The sequence below is a fragment of the Protopterus annectens genome, chromosome 13.part0 (assembly GCF_019279795.1).
Source record: "Protopterus annectens isolate FY-2018-M chromosome 13.part0, PAN1.0, whole genome shotgun sequence".
In the NCBI taxonomy this organism is placed as follows: Eukaryota; Metazoa; Chordata; order Ceratodontiformes; family Protopteridae; genus Protopterus; species Protopterus annectens.
The window spans coordinates 937,955,326-937,980,743 of record NC_056747.1 but is presented as its reverse complement, the minus strand read 5'-3'; the positions used below and the strand labels follow the sequence as shown (position 1 = coordinate 937,980,743).

The following is a 25,418-nucleotide window of genomic DNA, read 5'->3' as shown; positions in this document are numbered from 1 at the left end:
CACAGTATAGTCCATTCTCCTATTTCTAAGTAAGGATAACTCTGTGTGCTCAATTGACCTCCAGTATGCGTACTACCATATGAAAACAAAAAACATTCTCCAGGAGGCTTTTGCTTCTGGCTCGGGGCCAGTCATTTCCAGTTTAGTGCCCCTGCCCTTTGGTCTCACCACAGCTGCCTGGGTGTTCACCAAGTACATGGCAATGGTTGCATCTCATCTCAGGCTGCGGTTCTGGGTGACCTGTTATCTGGATGACTGGATCATAACCAGCCCTTCCAGAAATTATTTTCTCTAAGCCAAGGACTCCTTGCACCAGCTGTGTTCAACTCTGGGCATTACGGCTAATACAATAAAGTCCAAGCTTCAGTCCGTACAGAGCTTTGAATTTTTTGGTGCACTTTTGGACAAAAGACTACAGAAAGCCAAAGTTCCACAAACCAGGATCATTGCAATTCTCAGACCGGGATTGGCTGTCCTTTGATGTCAGAAGCCACCAGCAGAACTGATTCTATGCCTCCTGGGTTCAATGGCAACAGCTGTCACCCTGATCTCTCTTGCCAGGTGTCATATGAGAATTCTCCCATAGACCCTGTCAACTCAGAGGTCTGTCAGTCCTCAGCCCATGATTTTTCAGGTTTCAGTCCAAAGGATTTGCAGGTCTGCTATCCAGTGGTGGCTGGAGTCCCAGATTGTATCCAAAAAATGCCCCTTTGTACCACCTTCACCACAAGCCACAGTGACCATGAACATTTCCCATTTGAGGGGGCATTTCTTGGGAAAGACTGTCCAAGGAACATAGTCCCCTGCAGAGATCATTCTTCACATCAACATTTTGGAGGAAAAAAGTGTTCTCCTAGCATTGCAGGAATAACAGGATGCTCTCCTCACAGATGTGATTTTGATCCAGACAGGCAGTATATCAGTGGTCTGGTACTTCAACAAACAGGGAAGAACAAGATCTTACCTCTTTTGCTGAGAGGCCATAAAGTGTGGCAATGGGTGATGTCTTCTCACTGCTTTCTGATAGCAATGCACATTCTGTGGAAGTCCAGTGTTCTTCCAGACAGGTTGAACAGGTCTGTCCTTGTCACATTACAAGTAGTCCCTCAGTCCAACAGTAGCAGATCAAATCTTCAGCCATTGAGGGCAAACTTACTGCAATCTTTTTGCCCCCTCCTACAACACCAAGTGTAGCAGGTACTTCACCCTTATCAGGAGGGGAAGTCACCGATGGGTACTCTGAGTCGCAATTGGCCCCCTAGACTCCTGAATGCCTTTCCTCCTACCCCTCTCATACCAAAACACCTTCAGAAAGCATTGGCAAGAAAGTTAGTGATCATCATTGTTCCCATTTGGATTTGGCAGGTATGGTTTCCCTTCCTTTGGCCTCACCTGGTTCACCCTCTGTGAGTGCTGGGATTTGCCCCAGATCTTCTGCCTCAACCATCTGGGATGCCGCACCCAGACATTCAAACCCTCAAAGTAACCACATGGCTTCTCTAACACCAGTGGTGGCTAAACAGTCCAGGTTTTCTTCAAAAGGTGTTCACATTTTGACCTCTTCTCAGAGACCTGTCACCAGAATTATCTACAAAAGTGGAAAAACTTTTCTGTTTGGGGTTCCAGCAAAACTGTAGACCATTTTTCTGACCCTCTTGCAGACACTTTTTGGAGTTTCTACCATCTTTCTTTTACGGCAGAGCCAGTTACCCCACTGTCAAAGTGCAGCTAGCAGCTATCTCCAGTTTTCATACTGGGGAGGCTCACTCTCCCATCACCTCCTTTAGACTGTCCAAAGTGTTTTTTTAAGGGGTACATTTCTTCTCTGACCTCCACAGTACCTCCTTGGGACATTGCCATTCTGTTTCTGGACTTATGTAGTCCCCCCCTATAAGACTAAGGCCAAAGCTGACTTAAAAGTCTTTGCATGGAAAATTTTATTTTTGGTAGCCATCACCTGTCCTAGGAGTAATTCGGAGTTAGATATTCTATCTAGTAAACCTCCTTATCTGGTTTTCCATAAGGACAGAATAACTCTTAAAAACTAATCCTTCATTTCTTCCAAAGGTGGCTTCTGATTCATCTATCAGTCAATCAATCGACCTTCCTGTTTTCTAAAGCTGAATACGTTACATGTGCTGGATGTGCACCATCAACTTAACTTCTACTTGCATTGTACTATGAAGATTAGAAAGACTCATCAGGTTTTTTGTTTTTTGTTTCCTTTTCTTCAGCCAAGCTAAGTAAAGGGGTATCTAAGATAACACTCTCTTGTTGGCTTTCTGATTTTCTCTCTCATGTCTACAAAGAGAGGGATTTATCCTTTCCCAGAACTCCTAATGCTTATTCTGCAAGATCTGTGGCTATGTCCACAGCCTTCTTCACCAGAATACTGTGCAATGATATTTGTGATGCTGCTAATTGAGCCAATGTCTATACCTATTTTCTCACTGTAAGTTGACATTGCAGTCAAGATCAATAGCCTCCTTTGGTTCAAATATGCTTCAGAAGATCCTACCATGAGACCTCCCAAATGTACTGGTAGCTGGGGACTCTGATCCGATTTGGAATAGGTGGAAGAAACATCATTGGATATGAAAGTTATGTACTTACCATAATGACAGATCTGTGTTATCTGCTTCTGCCTTTCCTCAACCCCACCCTCCTTTCTCCTTCAGTGAATTCCTTTTACTGAGTCCCTGAATCCTTGAGTGACCATACTGAGCTACCTTGGCTTGATCATATACTGCTAGCTATGACCGGTGGTTTTATTTGTACTATATGATTTCATGGTTTTATAAGTATGTGGGCAGTCTCCCCTATTCTGGTATGGGGGCAAACTCAATGTAAGGTAATTTTCTCCTTGCAGGGGGTTATGGGTAGGGGAGGAGCCTGAACACTGGATCTGAAAATTGAGTGTGGCCCGAGTCTCATCCAACTCTGATCCATAGACTCATTTGTTGTGGAAGGATGGAAGCAGACAACACAGATCTATTGTTATGTTAAGTACATAACTTTTGTATTTATCTGAAATGATGGAATCAACAAAACATTGACAGTGTTAACACAAAATGTCAAGATGCTTTTGTACATGCTCATTGGAATAACCCTGGAGCATGCAAATTTTAAAACACATTTTTTCAGGGGAACAAACACCCCTACATCCCTCCACTTCATCTCAGAAATCTCAGAATCCCCAGGGAAAGGGAATAGTCCCCAACTCCAGTGATTGTCAGTCTCGCACACCTATCAAAAACATGTTTTGTCACCAAAGCATGTTGACAAAACAGGCCGTTTAACTTAATTTAAGCACTCCCATAGATATACGTGTGTGTGTGTGTGTGTGTGTGTGTGTGTGTGTGTGTGTGTGTGTGTGTGTGTGTGTGTGTGTGTGTGTATATATATATATATATATATATATATATATATATATGTATATATATATATAATGGTTTACTATCATAAATTCGAAAATCAGAACAAAACGTGTCTGCATTTTCGAATTTATACATCGAAAATTAACATTTCCGAATTTTCCTAATGTCGAAAACAGCTGTGTATTGTCGAAAATGTCGCTCGCGACATTTTCGGCAATAGACAGCACTCCCACCCGTCCCATAACTACCTACTTAACTAGCCTAAACACACAGTTATGCAGGGGGGCAAACCCCCCTGCACCCCCCACACCCCCAACTTAATATTCCAACTCCGAGATCGCACTACAGTGAGGAAAGGGATGTATTTCTCTAACCGCACTGTACCGCGATCCTCACATGAGCGAACGTTAGAATTGCGAATGCACAGTCCATTCGCAATGGTAACGTTCGCTCACATCACCTGCCGAACTATGAAGTATTCGAACATCTGTTGTTCGAATACTTCATAGCCGTGCAAGTGCACGTCGGCATTGTGATAGTAAACCTATAAATGTGTATATATATATATATATATATATATACACACACACACACACACACACACACACACACACACACATACACACACGTGTGTGTGTGTGTGAATATGATTGTCTCATGAAGTATCGAACACTCAAAAGAGCAAAAGAAAAAAGCGCAGTCTTTTAAGAATGAAAAAACAGAACATCAAAAGCAACACTTAATTTTTACAGGTGAGAAAGCCCTTCCTGCACCCTCACACCCCTACTTAACTATGTAGATCAACTCCAAGATTGCACAAGAATAGGGAACAGGCTTATTCCCAGACCCAGCTGTACCACAGTCTTGCAAGAAGAGCAGCCAGCAGGCTGAAAAACAAAAAAATAACATTTGCTTGTATATAGCTTATAGTAGCAAGTTGCAAAGACATAAATGGTTGACCCTTGTGTAGTCAGTCACAGTCAACTATAAAATGGTCAACCACATTTACAGCAATGACATTCATGAATGCAGATCCAAACAAAACAAACTTTCATTTGCAGTTACTACAAAAAAAGTATGTACACATATATGCATGTTTATATAGAAACCAAAAGCACAAATCCACAAAAACCTGCATTTATGTCAGGGATTTTCCTCCACATGCCATTTTTATATAAAACAGATCCATAGTTGCCCAGTCACTGTGAAAGGACAGTCTCTGTATAAAAGAAAACATCCCTACAAACCATACCTCTCAACCTCTAAGTGCAAGAAATCCGGACAAAGCTAACAGTAATGGGGTGACTAAGGCACAAATTCAGGGACAATTTTTAAATATTGCTCTTCCAAACCTAGAATGTTGCTAGAGTAAATGGTTTTGTGAAATCATATGTTTTCTGAAGAATATGAAGTCTGAAACTCAAATGTATGTCATAGGTTCATAGGTAGGTACTAGGCTATCTGCCCGAGGGCATTTATAAGCCTAGCCAGAGTGTGTTGGCTTTCACTGCCCCATTGATTAATTAACTGATCCTGTGTCAAGTAGAGCCAATGAAGTGATCTCAGAGGTGTATTTTCTGTTACCCATCCACTCGTCAAGGTTTCTCTTGAAGAGTGTTAGTGAGGGGCTCTGCCTAATGTAGTCTGGAATTTTGTTCCAAAGCATGGGGAGTCTCTGTGATAGGAATCTATCCCTGCAGCATGTTCTATTTATTGTTGTGGTGAGGTTTAGCTCACTAGAGCGCGTGGCTCACAGTGACTTGGATTTCTTTAGGTAGAGCATGTCCATCAATTCTGAGTTGGACATGGCTTTGTAAATCAGGCAGAGATCGCCTCTGAGTAAGCGATATGCCACTGAGTACAGCCGGAGTTTTTTCATTCGGGCTGCATAGGACATATGTTTGAGGCCAGTAATCCTCTTGGTGAAGTACTTTTGTGGTTTTTCCAGCTGTTGGAAGTGTCTTGTGAGGTACATCCCAAATGGGGCATTGTACTCTATGATGCTCTTTATTTCTAGATGCAAACCCTTTAGTAATTAGATGGGCCACATAGAAGGATTTTCTAACTACTTTGGCAATATGATTGTCAAAGGAGAGATTACTATCTACCTGGGTCCCCAGATCTCTTATTACCTCTTCTGTATTAAGGGGGCTGCCACCTATGTGGTTTTGTTTTTCCCAAACAGGATGACTATGCATTTTTTGGCATTTAGCTTGAGGCCATGACTTTGACACCAGGTGTCCTTCTCAGTAAGGCCCTTTTGGAGGATGTCCGTGTCAGCCAGAGAGTCTGTTTTGGCTCCCAGTTTGCAGTCATCAGCAAACTTGGCTAGCCATAATCCTCCTGTGTTTGCCTGTACTTCTGAGAAGTATATGCTCAACAGTAGGGTTCCCAGGACACCACTTGTGACTGGTTTAGAGTCGGACCTGGAGCCCACTATTCTTACCATTTGAGTTCTGTCTGTAAGCCACTTGGCAACCCATCTCATGACATACAGGTTTATGTTCAGGCTGATGAGTTTTTCTGTAATACTCGAGTGGGGAGTGGTGTCGAAAGCCTTGGCGAGGTCAAGGTAGGCTGTGTGAACCACTTTTCCCTCATCTATGGCCTTGGTGACTGTCTCAAAGAAGTCAACCAAGTTTAGTAGGCATGATCTGCCATTAACAAAGCCAAACTGGGTCGGGTCAAGTGTTTGGAGGTTCCCAATGTCTTTGTTAATGAGTTCCATGATGATGCGTTCCATAGCCTTGCAAACCAGGCTAGTCAGGCTTATGGGGCGATAGTTACCAGGGTCAGTTGTGGCCCCTCCATTGTGGAGAGGAATAACCGTTGCTGTGTGCCATTCGATGGGCACGTAACCTGTGGAGAGGCTGAGGTTGAACAGCGTGTTTAGGTGGGGGTGAGTTTGTTCTGTAGTTCGGGCAAGATGCAGCCTGGGACACCATCTGGCCCCACTGACACTGTGTTTTTGGCTTTTGAAAGGGCTGTTTTCACCTGTGCGTCTGTGTTTTCCAGGACACTACACTTTTCCGATATTGTTGTGGGCCCTTTTGGGGGTGAGAGGGGCGTGAAGTTTGCGCTGAATCTATCTGTCAGGATGTTGGCAATATCAGTAGGTTCAGTATATTTTGTGCTATTTTGCACTTGTTCAGTGCATATCTGTGAGTTGCCACTTAGATTCTTAATATAGCTAAAGAAGGCTTTGTGGTTAACTTTTGAATCCTTGGCTATTTTTCTTTCGAAGTTAGCCTTGGATGATTTTATGAGGGACCTTAGTTTCTTACTGATACTGATCAGGGATGTCTTTCCTTCTTGGGATTTGCTTTTTTTCTGAACTAGTTTCCTCCTTCTATTGTATAGTCTGCTTATGGCAGGGGTCCACCAACTGGTTTCCTTCTCTTAGAGGAGTGAGTCTTGGTTTTGCTAGGGATGGCGCAATCCATGCATCCTTGTAGGTGCTCATAGAGTGCATTTGTAAAGGTTTCTGCATCTTGGGCAGCATTATCCTTTAGCGTGGGGGCTGTGAAACTTACCACCTCTGTCTTAAGTAAGGTGAAGTTTGCTTTAGAAAAGTTTTTTACTGTGATTTCTTTAGTTGGGAGTGGTGGTGGGGCGTGGACATCCAGAGTGATAAGTTTATGGTCTGATCTAACCAGTGACGGGTTGACCTCTGGTGTGGAACTCCTGTCACCCATGTTGGTGATGACCAGGTCCAGTATGTTTTCACCTCTGGTAGTTTACCAGCTGATCCAGGGCATTTGAATTGATGAATTCCAGAAAGCGCTGGGTCTGTGAGTTTGTACTTGAGTAGTTTTCCCAGTTAATGGTAGGGTAATTAAAATCACCCAATATCAGGGTGTTCGGTAGGACCTTCATGTTTTCCAGTGTCTCCAGAAAGGTGGAATGGTGGTCCTGGGTCATGGAGGGTGATCTGTAGCAGGCCACAATTTGCACTGCAGATTTTCCCAATGTTAGTTGCACATGGATGATCTCAGAGGTATCATGCTGTGCCACTAACCTGGAGGTGTAAGTATCCTTGATGAATATGGATACACCCCCTCCTTTTGTGTTTCGGTCCATGTTCTGTGGCAGAAACGTGTGGTATGAGTTGTAGCCCAGTAGTGCTGGGGCGCTCTCTGGAGCCTTGAACCAGGTTTCAGTTACTGCACAGATATCAATGTTCTCCATACTGAGGAGTGCTTCGAGCGTGTGCATTTTGAGATTTAAACTCCTGACGTTGAGTAGCATAACCCTCAGTTTTTTGTTAATTGTGCTGTTTACGGACGTGGGTTTGACTTTTGAGCCTTGCCTAAAAAAGGCACTATGGGGGCAGCAAGAGCCTTGGCCAGTATTCAAAAGCCTAGGGGTGACAGGTGCAAACCATCTCTTGCAAAGCAATGCGGCTTGTCGAGCATGTCGTCCCAGGCTGACAAGACACTGGATCCCCTTTGAATGACACCAGAAGCTTAGCCAATTGTTGAAATTGATCATTTTTTCTTTATACTGAGGTATCATTCTTGGTGAGGGCAGGATGCTACTCAGGGTCAGGGTCATACTAGCCTGGACTACATGATCAGAGAGCTCTTCCATGTCTCTTTTCATGTAGTCCAGGGAGGTACGTCTCAGGTCATTCACACCAACACGAACAATGGCAGAGTCATATTTGTACTTGTCCTGGAGTTACCTGAGTACTTGTGTTATGTGGCAGATTCTGGCTTCCGACAGGCAGCTAACAGTAACCTTCTGCTTGTCCAGCCTAGTGAGTGGGATGTCAGTGTGCCTGACTATAGAGTCACCTATTACTAGTGTGTTAGGTGTGTTATTTCACCTTAAGGGCTGTGATTGTGCGGCACACTGATTTTGTGTTTTATGTGTCGTCTGGTTTGTGACGGGAGGTGCAGGTTGTTTGGGTGTCTGCTTTGGAGGTCTCTGATGCCTTTGCAGGTTTTTATTTAGAGCCTCCAAGTATGATTTTGTGTATTTTTTGCCAGTGGTGTTTTAGTAGGTCTATGTGTGGCTGGAGGTGTGATGCAAGTGTTAATCTTCTCCTCTTGACTGTCTGTTCCAGTCTTGGGTGGAGATAGCTTAGCCTCCAGTTTGTCTGTATAATTGCATCTCTTGCATAGGTTAGTGTTTTGTGGTAGGAGGAGAGGGTTGTCTGTGTACATGAGGCAGTTGTAACATTGCCTCAGGATACCCAGATTCACCAGCTGGACTGGAGAGTACACCTGAAATTGCCCTTTGGTCATGCTTGAGTAGTAGGGTGAGCTGCTTAGTCGCTTGGTTGGTGAGGGGTTAATAAAGAGCCTTGCCCTGCTGGGGCATTAAACAAATGCCATTGTTTAATGACTTCAGTCCACCGTGGTTTGCCAGAAATTCTCCATATAACCATAAATTGTATGTGGAACAGGCAAAAATATGAGGTAAAAATCTGGACGATTGAGTGGTATGCCACAAACAAGTTAGCAGAAGCAGCAGTCAACCAAATGTGCAGCTTGTCATGTTCTACTGAACTCCTTGTCGACACAACCAAATGTAAGGATGAATATAGAATAAGTGTGACTATTGATCAGTTTTATTTTGTTGAACAGAGTTCTACATGTGTTATTTTGTCAAATGTATGTTTCATTGAGTTTGTGTGTGTGTGTGTGTGTGTGTGTGTGTGTGTGTGTGTGTGTGTGTGTGTGTGTGTGTGTGTAATTGTGTTTCATTGACATGAATGAATGGTTTTGTGTATGTTTAGTTGTTGGAGGAAGTGGGGTGTGGGGAGCTTTGCCAAAACCCATATAATGTGTGAAAAGGTGATTTTATGCCAAAAATATGGGTATGATTGTGTAGAGTTTAATGCTGATATTAGGCAGTGTCATTACTTACCAGTAATTTGAAGGATCATCTTGAAATGTCTACACTCAGTGCAGAGGTACAGCTTTGTATAACTGCAAGTACTTAAGTGTTTTTTTTTAAGATATATATTTATTGTTGAGATGTTTTGGTTATAAATTTGGTTGGTTACTTTTGTGGACTTGGTGGATATTTCACTGAACTGTCCATTGGTAAAATATCCTTTCAGTGAAATGTAGATTCCACTTTTTTTTCCATTTTTTGTCTGTTTGCTAGTTGGTGTAATGTACATTCATTGAATCATACCAAAGCAGTGATATGTGTATGTGGGTCTGCTTGATAAAATGCCACATACCCAAAAACGATAACACAGAGATGAAAACACTGAATAGTCACTTAACCGACTCCACACAACACTGAGAATTTACAGAGAGAAAGTAACTGGTCGTACGACAAGCACAAAAAACCACACTGAAGCACTTCAACCCCCCCCCCCACATAACTAATTATACCAACTCTGAGATTGCGCTATAGTGGGGAATAGGGCAAACTTCCAAATGTTGGCCAGCTGCCTCCTTTCCTTGGGTAAATTGTCGGTTATGTGAGGAGTCATTTAAATGAAGATTCAGTTTTGTCTCGGTGATATTTTCGCGTATCTGAGTTTTCGATCTTCTCAAGTAGACCCATATGGGAAACTTACTGTTTTCCTCACTGTAGTGTGATCTCTGAGTTGCTATATTTAATTAGAAGGGGGTGCATGGAGGCTTCCCCCCTGCAAAAATGTAAAAAGAAAAACATTTTTTTCCAAAGTTTCAAAACTTTGATCATATGGTCTCAGCCATATGATGTTCAAAGTTTTGAAACTTTGGTAATCCAGTAGGGACCTATAGATATATATGTGTGTATATATATATATATATATATATATATATATATATATATATGTATATATATATATATATATATATATATATATATATATATATTTATGATGAACAATTTCTGATTTACATTTATTTTTGTAACCCTTATGGCTCTAGAGATATAAACATTTGTTTGAAATGCAAGACCATTTCTTGATTTTGTCAAAATGTTCATGATGCTGTCACTGGGAGTTTAAAGTACAAACCTTCAGAGCTCCACTGGAGTCAATGATTTAAGTAGTGACTGCTGTGGAGAGTAAAACTGGACATATTCAATGGTTTAAAAAATGTTTAACTTTGCTGCACTGCCAAGGTGAAACTTGTCTGAGTTCCACAACACTGATCTGTATCCGTGACTAGACTTGAAAGGGTAACAAGGTAAGATATTTAGTAGCACTGCCTATCTAATTGGAGTGGAATGAAAAACTGTTTTCTGTCAGTATAAGCATTTTACACAGAGCTTGCATGTAATATATAAGCATATGCTAATTGTCACAGGGGTTGCCATACAAAGTTAGTCTGCATCTACTTTGTGTTTATAGTATCCTCTGTAGATTATCATAGCAGATTAGAAAGAAAGAAAGAAATTATGTATTGTTACTGTTATGCAAGAAGCCCAAAATTTCCAGACAGAAGATGTACAAAAAGATTGAGAGAAATTAGAGGAAAGAAAAGTTCTTGCACAAGAAAAATTGTCTGAAGCTTCAAATAAAAATTTGTATTCATTAATACAACAGATTTATGAAAAACATTATATAGACCAAGAAACCTTGGGCCATTTGGAAAAGAAGTGACTGAGGAAGCGTGCAAATATAAAGAACAAAATCTAGAGATTTTTTGAAAGGTATAAAAAAGAAGTATGGACATCGGTAAGAGAGATCTGATATGGTGCAATATTTATGCAAAGGAGAAAGCCAAATTAATCAGTACAAAAATATGCAAAGAGAAATATAGGCAAAGGCATCCAGGTATGGAAAATTTCACATTACAGAAAATAAGATCACAAAGAGGGATTGTAGAACAGAAGATTAGTAAAGCAGAAGTTAAAAAATAAAAGCTGAAGCTATGGAATAACTCTGAAGTGAAGGATTAAGTGTAGAAAGTCTAACACAGGTTATATCACAGCATGATAGAACGAGTCCCCCAGATAAGAAGAAACAGGAGGAGCAGGAGACAGCTGAGTAAAAAATATGGACACGGGAAGGAAAAAGATATTGAATATGGTGCAATATTTATACAAAGGAGAAAGCAAAACTAATCAATACAAAAAGAGCAGCACCAAAGATATTTGAAGAGAAATAAAGTTAAGGGCATCCAGATATGGAACATTTTACAGTACAGAAATAAGAAAACAAAGAAGAAAAGTAGAAAAGAGGATTAGTAATGAGGAAGTTTTAGAAACATAAACTGAGGTTATGGATTACCTGCAAAGTGAAGGATTTAGTGAAGAAAGGTTACTCTGATAACATCACAGCAGGATAGTCCAATGACTCCCCAAATTAAGGAGAACTCAGTGGAGATGGAAACATCTGATCAGTTGCCATATGAAGATACTTTGGAGTCTTCCATAGGAAACCAGTACAAAAGTTCATTTGGAGTTGTACAACAATGGATGGAACAGGAAACTGTAGCAACTGACACAGCCAATGTGGAATGCTAGGCCAGTGACTTCCCATATGAAAGAGCAATGGATGACACAGAAAGATGCTCTGGAACTGCACTCTTACGTGCAGACAGATGCCAAGCCTTGTGTGGAAAGACCAAAGATGGTGGAGTCTGTATCTACATTAATGAAAGATGGTGTAAGAACTGTGAGATTGTACAGACACACTGCTCTGATAATCTACAGTTCCTGTCCTTAAAATGTCGACCTTTTTACTTACCCAGGGAGTTTAATGGAGTCTGTGTAACAGTAGTGTACATTCCACCCAGTGTTAATAGCACTGAAGCCCTGAACAAACTACACAACTGTACTGTGAGCTACAGAGTAAAACCTCAGACTTTGAGCACGTGGTAGCAGGTGACTTCAATTGAGCTGATCTGAGAGAGGTGCTAACCCACAGTTCTCAATATGTAGACTTTCCCACAAGAGGTGCAAGTATTTTGGACAGGGCATACAGCAACATAAAAGGAGCCTACAAGGCAGTACAACAACCTAATTTAGGAAGCTCAGATCACCTTTCCTTCATGCTTTTACCAGCCTTCAAACCTGCTCTGATTAGTGAAAAGCTCATGGCAAAGCAGATCAGGGTTTGGCAAGAGGTGGCAATGCAGTGGATCCAGGACTGTTCTGAAACTACCCACTGGGATGCATTCAGAGAGCTAGCCACTTCAGACCAACAGATAAACATAGATGGCTACACAGAAGCAGTAACTGCAAACATCTCAAAGTGTGTTGATGATGTATCTGTCACCAAAAGTATCAAAATTAGAGCAAACCAAAAGCCTTGGCTCACTAGTAAAGTCTACGAACTCCAGAAGGCAAGGAATGCAGCATTCAGGTTAAAAGAAAAGGAAGGTCTAAGTGAAGCAAAACTAAAAAGAGGCATTAAAGAGGCTAAGAGGGAGTATGGAAGGAGGGTACAGAGTTGCTTTGAGGACATGAGGGATACTAGGAGCCTTTGGCAAGGGATACAACAGATCACCAATTATAAAACCAGGGTAGCTCACTGTGAAGACAGCACTGAATTCCTGGATATCCTGAACTCCTTTAGTAGATTTGAAGAGAAAAGTAACTTGCCTGCAACTAGGTTACCCACTGACCAGAATGAGGGAGTGATCAGTCTTAACTCTGAGGTAGTGAGAAGTCAGCTAAAGAAAGTGAACCCCAAGAAGGCTGCAGGCACAAACAATATACCGGGCAAAGTACTAAAAGGATGTGCAGATCAGCTATGCTCAGTTATGACAGATATTTTCAACACTTCTCTGGTTCTAGAAAAAGTAAAGTAAGAAACAGCACCAAACTTGCACCAACAGCATTTATTAATGAGAAAGAAATAAAAAAAAACGTAAGCACTTTCACGATTTTCACAATCGCTTCCTCAGACAGTGAAAAAAGATAAAATTCTGATTTAAATATTCTAAGAGGCAAACAGCTGATGTGCTCTAATGCAAAGCAATTACAAGTTTAAAGAGACAATATCAGAAACATAGCAAAAGTTTTCAATGTCAAACACATAAATAGATAAATAAGTAAAAACAAGTATGATTTAATATACTGTAATATTTAAAAGTCTAGAGTTTAAGGCGACATGGCTTTTAAAAAGGTTTTAAGGATGTCATACACTTCAAACCTGGAATTTTCTCAGCATTCAGAAGCAAGATCCATTTTTGCTCTGCAGCCTCAGTATGATTTTTCTATATCACCCCCACGAATGCTAGGATACAGTACTTGGACAGCTAGAAATTTAAATATATGAGAATGATATGTCTGTTTTATGTGGTTAGCCAAGGCACTGCTTTCTTTCTGGTTATTAATGTCTCTCTTGTGCTGTAGAATCAGATCCTTTAACATTCTATTGGATTTGCCCACATAGAATGAATGACACACCTGGTATAAACAAAAATAAACTACATTTTTCGTGCAGCAATCAACGTAACAAGTACTTCTCATATTAAAATGTCATGCGGGATGTGTTTATGTTGTATTAGTGTAAATATATGGGCATGCAGAGCAACGCCTGCAGGGAAAAGTGCCAGTGCGTATGGAAGCAGGTGGTTTGCTAATACCAGTCTTATTGCAAAGATGCTGTTTCAAGGACATGTTATTTCTAAATGAAAAACGGGGGGGGGGGGGGGGGCATTGACAACTTTGTCTAAAAGACCTGGTATTTCTTGTAGGATGCTCCAATGTTTCTTAATAATAGAAATATAGTCATTAATGTTGCTGGAAAATTGAAAAACAATTCTAAGATCATTCATGAGGGGGACAGGGTCAAATTCATGAGATGAATTGCTCAAATATGGCTTGCATCTACCACCTCTTTGAGTCCATGCATTGTTTATGATTTTGGTGATCTCTTTGTTGGAATAGCCTCTAGCTAAAAACTCGTGCCAAAGAACTTCAAGTGCCTCACAAGCTTCTACATCATTATTGTGGAGTCTAAGCACCCGTAAACTTGCCCTTTCAACACATTTCTAGGTATATGTCTTGGATGCATGCTATTTCTGTGTAGCAAAGCATTTTGTCTGGTTGGTTTCTTGTAAATGCTACTACGCACCTGGTTCAGTTCTGTTTTACTGATCAATACATCTAGGAAATTCAGTTCAGTTCTAGAGCATTGATAAGTAAACCTCAAAAAGTCAGTCGTGGTATGCATATAATCTATGAACTTATCTAGTTCAGATTCATCACCTCTCCACAACAAAAAAATGTCATCCACAAAACGGACGTACCATAAGATGTGACCAAAGAATACATTATTGTCTGCTAATATAGAGGTCTCTTCCCAAGTTACTAATGCTAGATTGGCGTAGCTATTGGCACAAGCTGTGCTTATAAGCTACGCCAGTATTCTGAAGAAAATATTGATTTTCAAAAACAAAAACATTGTTCTCCAATATGATTTCTAAGAGGCTGCAGATAAGTGAAATTTTTCCATCATCATAGCATCTATTCAAGCACAAAAATTCTCACTCTGTCTATTCCCCAAATAAAGATTCAATATCTAAAGACACAAATATAAAATCACAGTCAATAGTTGTCATTCTTGTCTGCAATCTCCCTAAAAAAGACTTAGAACAATGTTTTTGTATTGGGCAAACAGGACTACTGATGATGCCACATCAGTAGCATTACACCTCTCACTTGACCATTTAAAGGAAAAGAATAACTAGGTCAGATTGTTGTTCATAGACTTCAGTTCGGCATTTAATACTGTGGTTCGGATGCAGCTTATTGATAAGCTAGTCAACCTTGGAATTAACAAGCACCTTTGTAACTGGATCCTAAACTTCTTGATCAACAGACTACAGAGGACATGTGAAGGAAATAATACCTCGGGGTGCATAATTCTCAACACCAGTGTTCCTGAGGAATGTGTACTCAGCCTGCTGCTGTTCACCATCCTTACCCACGACCGTTCTGCAAAACACAGCTCCAATCATATCATCAGATTTGCAGATGACACCACAGTCATGGGCCTCATGGAGAGGATGAAAGAGTGTACAGAGACTAGGTCACTGGTGTGTGTGAAACAACCTAGACCTGAACATCAGTAAAACAAAGGAAATCATCATTGACTTCAGGAAAAGGCCAACTGCCCACTCATCACTCAAGATCAACGGTGAAGAGGTGGAAAGGGTCAAAACTGCAAAATTTCTAGGTGTGTACATTTCAGAGGATCTCTCTTGGACTATGAATACTGGTCAGTTGGTCAAAAAGGCCCATCAATGTCTCCACTTTCTGAGAAGGCTCAAAAGAGAAAATCTCCCACTTACTGTTCTCTCCACCTGTACTTTTGTTAATAATTTGCATCTGAGGTTATGATATCTCTGCTTATATTTGTTTTTTTTTCATAGATGTTAGTATACCATACATTAACAACGCCAGTTTACAAATAGTAATTTTTACAATAAATTACTGCATTATTACAACGTTTGTGAAAATTGCATACATTTTTTTGTTTATTCAGAGGGTTATCACTTTTCACCATATGGGGATTCTTTGTAAATATTTAATCTATTTTTTCCCTTTTTTATGAAGAATTCAGGGGGGAGCTTGATTTCAAAATTGTGGCTGGGAATTGATGCCAAAGCAGTGTCCATCTATCAACAAGGAGAGCCTGAGCCCTTTGAAACCTACTGCTACAGCCAGATAGCGTCATATGGCAAGTTAGACAAGAACACATTTAAGATTACAGTTGATGAAAAGGACCTGATATTTGAAACTAACAAGGTAAACTTTGTTTTCTAAATAGATAAATTCATGGATTAACAGTTTTTATGTAGATTTTTTAATGGTTTGTTTTCAAACGCTGCTGATCACCTTCCACGTAAGTGTCCACCTAGTAATCCAGTGCTATAAGTGCATACAGTACCCCCCCAGTGTGATAAAATGTTGGTCTGTGTACAACTTGTTCCACGTACTGTCCTTTACTGATGCAGAGTAACTCTTGCACTTCACTGCTTGCATCATGTCCCTGACAAACCACCCCCCCACCCCCGCAAGATGCCAAGGCTGAGACATCTTTGAACCTGATTATCCTAGCAAATGTTCTTCTCTGTGAATTAGAATATCAGATGCATTCTCAGAAACTGTTTCCTCTGTGTAGATCAGGGCGTAATCCAGATTACAGTTTTCCAATCATTTTTGTCAGTCATTTCACTGTCGTGCTGCCAGTTTATCCTTTTGATATTTTACTTATTTATTCATCTTGATTAAGTAAGTAACATGGATTGCTGCTTTATAAAGAATGTCCCTTAAGGCAGCTGTGTTCTTCCTGTAGGTCTGCGTGGGAGCAAACAGACCATATGGCTTTGTAGAATGTTTGCCACCCACAAGGAACAAAAGCCTCTGTGTGTATCATGACTGGAAACTATTTCTTTTACTTCTGAATGTTTTTTGTCACCAAGTCCCTTACCTCTTCATTTCCATAAGCTTTACACATCAAAATATTTTTTTTCACATTTGACGCTTCTGCCTAAAAGTAGGAAATTCTAAAATGTTATGTATAACCATGCCTTTAAAATGTTGGAAATTAGTTTGATTCTGAAAAAAATAGCTTGGGACCATAGTGAAGAAAATGTCTCCCTTCCTTACCATTACATTTCACTTCAGTAACTTGTTTGGGAGTAACTGAAGGAAATTATTTATAACCTTTAATACAGATGCAGGAGTAAAGCTGGACTTTGAGGGCAGTCCAGCATTACAGTACAGTTAGGAGGAAGGCTGACAGCAGCTGACCTTTCAGGCTTTGAAGTACTCAGATGTAAAACAAATTAGTCTTTCGAGTACTTTGATGTTGATAAAAAAACACTTGTATTAAAAAAAAAAAAAATTACAAAGGCCAAAATATATGACTATATTTATACAGACTTAAGTCCATGTGCCTTTGTGATGGGTTATGTGACTGCCATTTGAACCCATTAAAAGCAGGCAACAGGGTAATCAATTCTCACTGTACTTCTAATAGTTTAATGGACTTTTCTCCATCATTAGTGGTTTGTTTAGTTATTAGGCCCAGAGGGATATTTGCTATCTTCTTCAGTATGCTGTTTTGGTTTACTGGATTAATTGTGGAGCAGAAGTTCATCTGGCACAGCAGTTCATCATTACCTCCATCAGAATACATACTTAGAGTAAAACAAACTTATACACAGACACACACACACACACCTGTCACGCATTCATCCGATACAAGCACAAACCTATCCCAAAAGCATCAAGCACATATGCACACAAAGTGGTGGGACTGAAGGGTGTAAAAAAAAATCCAGATTTATTGTCGAAAGAAAGAAAATGCTTTGCCATCGTTAATATTTATGGGATGTCCGTCATGCCAGACAAACAAAAGCAACTTACTTGCTTTCCCCCATGTCATTTGAGGTGTTACCATTAAAGTGCACTCTCTGCTGTCTGCAGCATTTTGCTGTCCCACATGAATTATAACTACTCTTGCAGATATGTTTAATCATTTTGGAGTGTTCTATTCATCATCAAACACAAATGTCCATCAGATGAATATGGTATCACTTACTAACCATAACCTGTAAACCAAAAAATATTCTTATTAAGCTGTACGGAATTTAACAGCTGTTTATTGTAAACAGCAAAGATGTTTTACAATGAAAGGATACTCAGAATTGTTTGTGTATTTGTTAGTGGATGATAACTTGGCAGATGGTCACTCTGGCCAGAAATGCAAGAAGATCTACGACATTATTGTCATTTCACTTCTCACCTACAGATAACATTTATATCCAGTATTTGTTACATGGTTCTACATACTAAAACAAATAATGGTAGATAGGGTTATTTTAAGCACATCACAGCAGTAACACATCAGAAATGCCACATAGCAGTAAAAAAAAACAAAAAAGTGCTGAGACCATTAAATAGGACTTGAGTATAGCACTTGACTGGTATGAACATCAGTCTCACACAGGTGTGACCCAAAAAGGTACAGTAAAAGATTTGGGGGTCAGGATTAAAGGTGTGTTAGTTTGGAGAGCAGCTACATTTAACCCTATCTTTTATGAAATAAGTAGCTTGACTTTATAACCTGGAAAGTCAGGATATTCCCTTATTTCAGTGGGAAAATGATCATGGGTTGGGAGGGTGGCCTAATCGGTAAGGTGTTTGCCTTACAAGCACATGGTGCAGGGTTCAAGTCTCACAAGGGATAATTGGCTAGGCTTAAAATGGCTTGCAAGGGCAATTAGCCTAGTACTAACCTATGAACCTATGAATAGCGTGAAGGACGATAAAGAGTAGTTGATTTAAAAAGAACTCGGTACTGGAGCTTTGCAGGGTAATAGCTGTATTCCCTGTAGACTTCAAATAGTGTTCTTTTTTTAACAGTTTGTTGTACTGCCAAAGCAGGCTGAAGTTTAAGAACTGTAGCTTGAACAAGCAGATCAAAGGGTGAGACCTGCTCTTTGTTTGATTGGTAGCCATCTCACCATGTTGAGAAAACTGCGGTGATGTTTTCATTGGAGCCAAGAAGGGTGAACCTGCAGGCTTTACTGAGTAAACAAAATAGTCCCGTAACAAAACTTCCAGACACCACCACAGCAAATGCGATGCTTTACAACTGTATGTCAAAACACCAGCACGGCAATTATTAATTTACGATATTTAGTATCACCTTCAATACCAAGCTTAGTAGCAATGTAGCCAAATACCACCACAACAATATGATACCTTTAAACACTTTATTTCACCAGAAGAATAGAACAAAAGCTTCTTGTAAGCACTTTTGGGTTACACTAAACCCTTCATCAGATAAATGGTTATCCCTCAAAATACCAACATTTAAATATCCAAAATTGGTGCCAAAAATCCGCCTTAAAGAAATACTGACAATAAGCAAATGCTAGTACTAAGAAAAGCTTACGTAAATCATCTCATTTTAAAAACATTAAACATTCATAAGTATAAGTTAGAAAAAGCTTTTGTTCTATTCTTATGGTGAAATAAAGTGTTTAAAGGTATCGTATTGTTGTGGTGGTATGTGGCTGCATTGCTACTAAGCTTGGTATTGAAGGTGATGCTAAATATCGTAATTGCCGTGCTGGTGTTTTGACATACAGTTGTTGTGGTGGTGTCTGGAAGTTTTGTTACGGGGCTATTTTGTTATTTCTGCTGGATGCCTTCAATCTGCTGCTGCTTGTCTGCTTATTTACTTTACTGAGTAAAGTTTGCAGTGCCTTAAACTTACTTTGGGAGACTGTAAAGAGAAGGGATATGTCATATTCAGGCTGGAGAATAAATCTAACTGATCTTCATGGCTGTGGGACAAAGGTAGCTGAAAATTGTAATGTTTATTAATGACGGTAATCGGATTTGTAGTAAGCACTTTCAGAGGCATAATATCGAGACATAAGCCATAGGCATTTGAAAAATTTAACTCATCAGTGTAACTTGCTAAAGATGTTCATCGTGCATACAGCTGCAGTCATTACAGATGGGTTATCTAACTATAATATAGAGTAACCAAAGAAATAGTAAGATTGCCTACTGAAAGAATTGATCTTAATTTATTTAAATTACAAATTAATGGAGAGAGCAGGAAGCGAAGATGAGATGAGTTGAGAAAATACATGAATTCAAAAGAGATGGACCATGGTTTATTAAGACAAAGATTACTAATAAGTTGACAGTGTCAGAGATGAGGGATCAAGCAAAGATTGGTTTGTAAAGAAAGGAATATGTGTATAAAAGAAAAGAGAACATATGGACTGAATTCATAAAGGTACCACTATGTACACATAGCCGTACCTTTTTTTTGAGGTTCAGCAAGCACTCTTACACAGTGCTGCATTGTCCTCCAACATAAAGACTTGAGACACCATGAAGGGCTGGCCACTCATCCAGTTTGAATGCTAATAAGGCAATTGGGGAGAGAGATGTATGCTAATTAGTCATGTGCCCTGTCCGCAGAACTACCCCCAAGAAGGAGTCTACACTGCCAAGCAATTCAAAAAAGTTCTGTGCTATATAGATCAACATGGCCATCCTGACCACATTACAGTAGTGAATATGGCCAAAAGGCCATGTTCAACTACCGAACACATGTGTGGTGGTGGGAACCACTAGACACCAGGGCTTACTTTAAAGTGACAGTATAACCAAGATCATGCAGTGGAGGGAAACCAGCAGACACCAGAGATTAACGTCAAAAATGTCGTATTGGTACCAAATTTACTACAGGGACTGGGAGGGTGGAGGGGATACACTAGACCACCAAGGATACATCAGTAAAGTGATGTACCAGCACCAACATTACTATGGGGACCAGATGGTGGGAGGATATACACTCTATAGTGGCAGTAATGTTACAACAGAGATCAGAGGCAGGATAAACTGGGCACTGGTAATTCAGTTATAATGTGTTGACATGGCACTGTCATTACTACGAGGAACTGGGGTGAGGGAAATACACTACACACCAGGGAGTACTCCTTGAAATGCCTTAAGACACAGAATAACATAATGGTGATATAGTAGGGACCACTAGATACTGTTATAAAGTGCAGTAATGGCACCAATGGTAGTATGAGGATTGGGGGTTGGAGGTAACCACTGGACACCAAGGATAAAGTTAAGTGCCTTAGTAGCACATACTTCATAAGGGTGATGAGGGGACACTAGACTACTAGGGATTTAAAGTGCCATAATGGCACTAACATTGTAATGGGGATCGGAAGTGGGGGGAATACACTAGACCACCAGAGCCTAATACATACGTGCTGTAATGGCACTGAAATGTTATGGGGGTGGAGGGGACCAAGGCAGGGTAGAGATGGGTACACGGACATATGTGTGTTTTGTCTGTCTGTCAGTCTTTATTCTATTTGTGTACATGTGCATTAGAGAATGGCTTGAGGGAGGATTCTACTGCCTATACGAGTAGCAGGTTACTACGACACATGGTCCGTATGTTGTGGTAGTAACTGTAATTTACGAAACATGCAAATTAGTCAATAATGAGGTCTTACTTCATCTCGGCTGGCATGTTTGAATTGCAAATGGGTACATCACGCTGGAAGGGCTTTTCTAACATGAGTCGTATGGTTCATTTAGGAGCTTTATAGAATTCCTGGGTATGTGGAAAGTTAAGATAAAGATATTTACAAATTATAAATAAATATTTGAAGGATATGTACTTTGGTAGCATGGTAATTGAGAAAGGTTTTTAGTAATGGAACAGGAGATGGTAGCAAAGTAAGGGAGAGGGATAGTAGGTAAGAAAACATGAGAAATGATTGTAGATGGAGGAAATGAAGGGAGAGGGACAACCACATGAAGGTGGGGTAAAAAAGAAAATTGGATTATAGATAGGATGAGATTAGCCTGGTGTGGAGCATTAGCAGAGCCAAGAATTAGTCAGGAGTGTTTTTAAAGAATTTTTAAACATGTGGAGGTTGGGTGATGACAAGATTGCTATAGAAAGGTTCTAGGTTTTTGTTACTGTGTTAGAATATAGAGAGTATCGTGCAGATTTTTTTTAATTTGTATATAAGGAGCTGGTTATCATTTGATCTTAACAGATGTGAGGTATAATTTTGGAGAATTGCAGTAAGAGTTGAACAGGCTGAAGGACTGTTTATTATTTTTTGTGCTGTGGTTAATTTGGTATAAGTAACATGCAGAGGGTAGTTCTAGCTATTTAGCTAATTTTGTGCGGTATAGCGACTGATTGGGTTTGTTTTGCACCAAAGTGTGAAACTTGCTATAAGACGATATGTAGGCATGGAGCCTGCCTTTTTTTTAATTGCCAAATGATTCTACTTTTAAATATTAAATGTCTGAGACTTGGTGTTAAAATGCATTTATTCTGAATTTTAACTAAAAAAGCAACATATTTTTGAATGCGTCATACAGATGCATAAACACATACAACCATGTGTATACACACACACACACACACACACACACACACACACACACACACACACACACACACACACACACACAAAAAAAAACAAACAGCAATACAGTTAATGTAAAATAAGTATTATTTGGCCAACATACAGGTTACATTAAAAGAATGTGAAGAAAACTGCAAAATCCAATTAAGCTTCCATGTTCATGCCACCTCGATGGAGGTATAAGATTTGACCAAAGACAAGATGTCTATCGTGTTACCCTGCTGCAGTCATCACACTTGGTTTATCCTGCCGTCAGGCGGTCCCGCAGTTGGCCTGAGTTCCAAAGTCTTGGTCCGGCGACGGTTGCTGTCGCTTCTTCCCTGACATCAGTGTGCCAGGGGTATATAAGAGGCATCCGACACCATTTTCTTCAGTTTTTCTTGCCGCATGGTACCCAAAGCAGAAGCCGGTCGGCCGACACCTGAGATTTTCGAATAGAATTTCAGTCCGAAGTCTTCAATAAAGCTAAGTACCCCGTTGGGGAACCTTTTCTTGCCTCAGTCTAATGTCAGAAAAAGTTAACAATTGCATTTCTTGTGGGAAGAAAACACCTCATAAGGACTTCCATTCTTATTGTATTCCTTGCCTAGGCCCAGACCACGATGTCACAGGTTGTCGTTTTTGTGCTAGGTTTAATAAACAAACTATCAAACTCCGTTTTGACTTCGCACGACTTTGCTTTGGTAGGAAATTTAATTATATCATGCCGTCGGAGCAGCCGACAACCGGCATGCATAAAAAACCCAAGGATAAGGACAGGCAGCCTAGGAACAAGCCAGAATCCAAGGCCTCTGCTGGGCCTGTCGACGGTTCTCCGGTTTTCAGTGAGGTGCCTACGCAGCCCCTGACGACCTCAGAATTGGACCCCCAGACAGCTTCGGATTCTCAAGCGGAGTGTACTAGGCCATCGCGGCCATCTTCATTAGGCCCTTCCGACACCAGAGCAGAAGGAGATCCCGGTGCAGTAGAAACATCTTTGGTTGTAGAAGGTGTCTTCAGACCGACTACACTCACCATTAAATCTTATGCTAAGCTTAAAACTCCATTAAAACCAAAAAAGACTGTACATCAGTCTCCAGTTCAAGGCCCCATGCCTAAGAAACAAATGCTTAAGATGGCTAAAGATTTGATTACCCTAATCAGGGGTTCCCATCCCCCTCCAGATAAAAGACCAAGACAGGAGGAGGATTATGCTTCCTCTGACCAGGTTTCTATTTCCTCAGATTCTTCTGAGGAACAGGATTACACTTTTCTCCCTTATGAAGACTCTGATGCTGAAGACTCTATTCCCTCAGCATCTCCCCCTGAAGACTACTCCTTTGGGGAAACTTTACATACCATGAGGGAACATTTCCACTGGGAAGGCCAGGACTACTCTGATTCTAAGAAAAGGCTCCGAGGGTTCCTTTTACTACCCCAGCACAGACCACTTGCTATCCCTCCAGTTTTAGACATTGTGGATGATGTTTACTTGGAGTCTAGTCTAAATCCAGACTCTCTACCTCCTGCTCCAGCCAGACAGATACTACAGAGTAACTGACTCACACAAATTCCTGTATAAAAGCCCTGTGGCTGACACAGAAACAATTTCCCAGGGTCCCAAAGGGGATAAAGCTTCTATGGCTAAAAATCCTGTGCACTCTGAAAGGGATTCCAATGCCCTACATAGATGGGGAAAGAAGATATACACCTCAGCTACTCTGGCTATCAGAGCATTAAATTGTCAGTTTCACATGCTGAAATATCAGCAATTCCCAATGTCTCAATTAAAACAAAAAATGAGCACACATTCTGAACACTCTGAATTCAAGGAAATGCAGGATCTGTTGCATGCAGCTGAACAGGTTGGCAAACATACTTTACAATGTGGATTTGATTCATTGGAAGCTTCCTGTAGAGCAGCTATTACTGGGTCTGTCATACGTAGACATGCTTGGTTAAAAGAACAAACCCTACCTGATCATATTAAAGCAAAATTATTGAATGCACCTTTATAGCAGGATGTATTACTTGGTGTCAAAGCAGAAGAGGTTTTAAAGAAAATGGAGGATAAGCAAAGTCTATGCAGACGGTCAAGTATTTTTTACAGGCACAACCCCTCGTTTCAGCAGAAATTGGCCAACAAAAAACTGGTCCTTTCCAGCTTCTGACAGATCACAGAGGGGCAAATACAGACGTCCAAGGGGCAGAGGTCTGTCATAAGGCCCTTACAAACCTCGCCAATGGGGTACTACTACCCAGAAAGGAGGAGAAGACAGGCCCCAAGCTAGCAGAAGATAAACACAATGACTCAACCCTCAAACTACCAAGCAAATCTCTCTTGGTAGCTCCCTTGGGAGGAAAATTAGCACTTTTTGCAGACAACTGGCACATCATCACAAAAGACAAATGGGTCCTAAACATTGTCTTACAAGGATACAAATTCCACTTTCATACCTTGCCAAGGATAAAAGGAATGCCAAACCTGCCACCAAATCAATAGGCAGAGGCACAAAAACAAATTGCAGCTCTCATGGACATCAGAGCCATTCAACAGGTACCAACACAGGAGCAAGGACAAGGATTTTACTCAAGACTCTTTCTAGTCCCAAGAAAGGACAAAGCATGGAGACCCATTCTGGATCTTTCAATTCTGAACACCTATCTGCAAGTACCAAAATTCAAGATGCTAACACTACAGCAGCTTCTTCCCATGCGGGGCAAGAATGCTTGGCTAGTAACACTGGACCTCGAGGAGGCATACCTGCATGTCCCTTTCAGACAAAATTGCAGAAGATACCTCTGCTTCATTGCAGGTTCAACCCATTATCAATTCTCTGTACTGCCCTTTGGCTTATCTACTGTGCCCAGGTTCTTCACAAAATGCCTGGCACCAGTAATTGCATACTGCAGACAAAGAGGAATTCAAATATGCCCATACCTGGACGACTGCTTTATTCAAGCAGAAAGCAAGGACATTCTTTTAAAGCGTCTGGCATTTGTCAAACACCTTCTAAGTTGCCTAGGGTACACAGTAAACGAAAAGAAATCAAAACTAGTGCTCTCACAAAACATAATATTCCTGGGTGCCAGCTTGAATACAACGGCCCGGATGGCTTATCTCATGCCAGAAAAGCAACAACAGCTGACTCAATACTTCAAAATAATGGCAACAAAGACCCAACTCCCTGCAAGAAAAATTCTG

At 40.6% G+C, this 25,418-nt stretch overlaps 1 protein-coding gene across 1 annotated transcript in view; it reads left to right on the top strand.

Moving 5' to 3' along the window:
- PLEKHH3 (pleckstrin homology, MyTH4 and FERM domain containing H3) overlaps positions 1-25,418 on the top strand; it is a 777,695-nt gene that overhangs the window by 736,022 nt on the left and 16,255 nt on the right. The window contains exon 12 of the mRNA XM_044054707.1: positions 15,846-16,037. Coding sequence (XP_043910642.1) covers positions 15,846-16,037 — 192 coding nt within the window. The remainder of the gene's footprint in view (positions 1-15,845; positions 16,038-25,418) is intronic.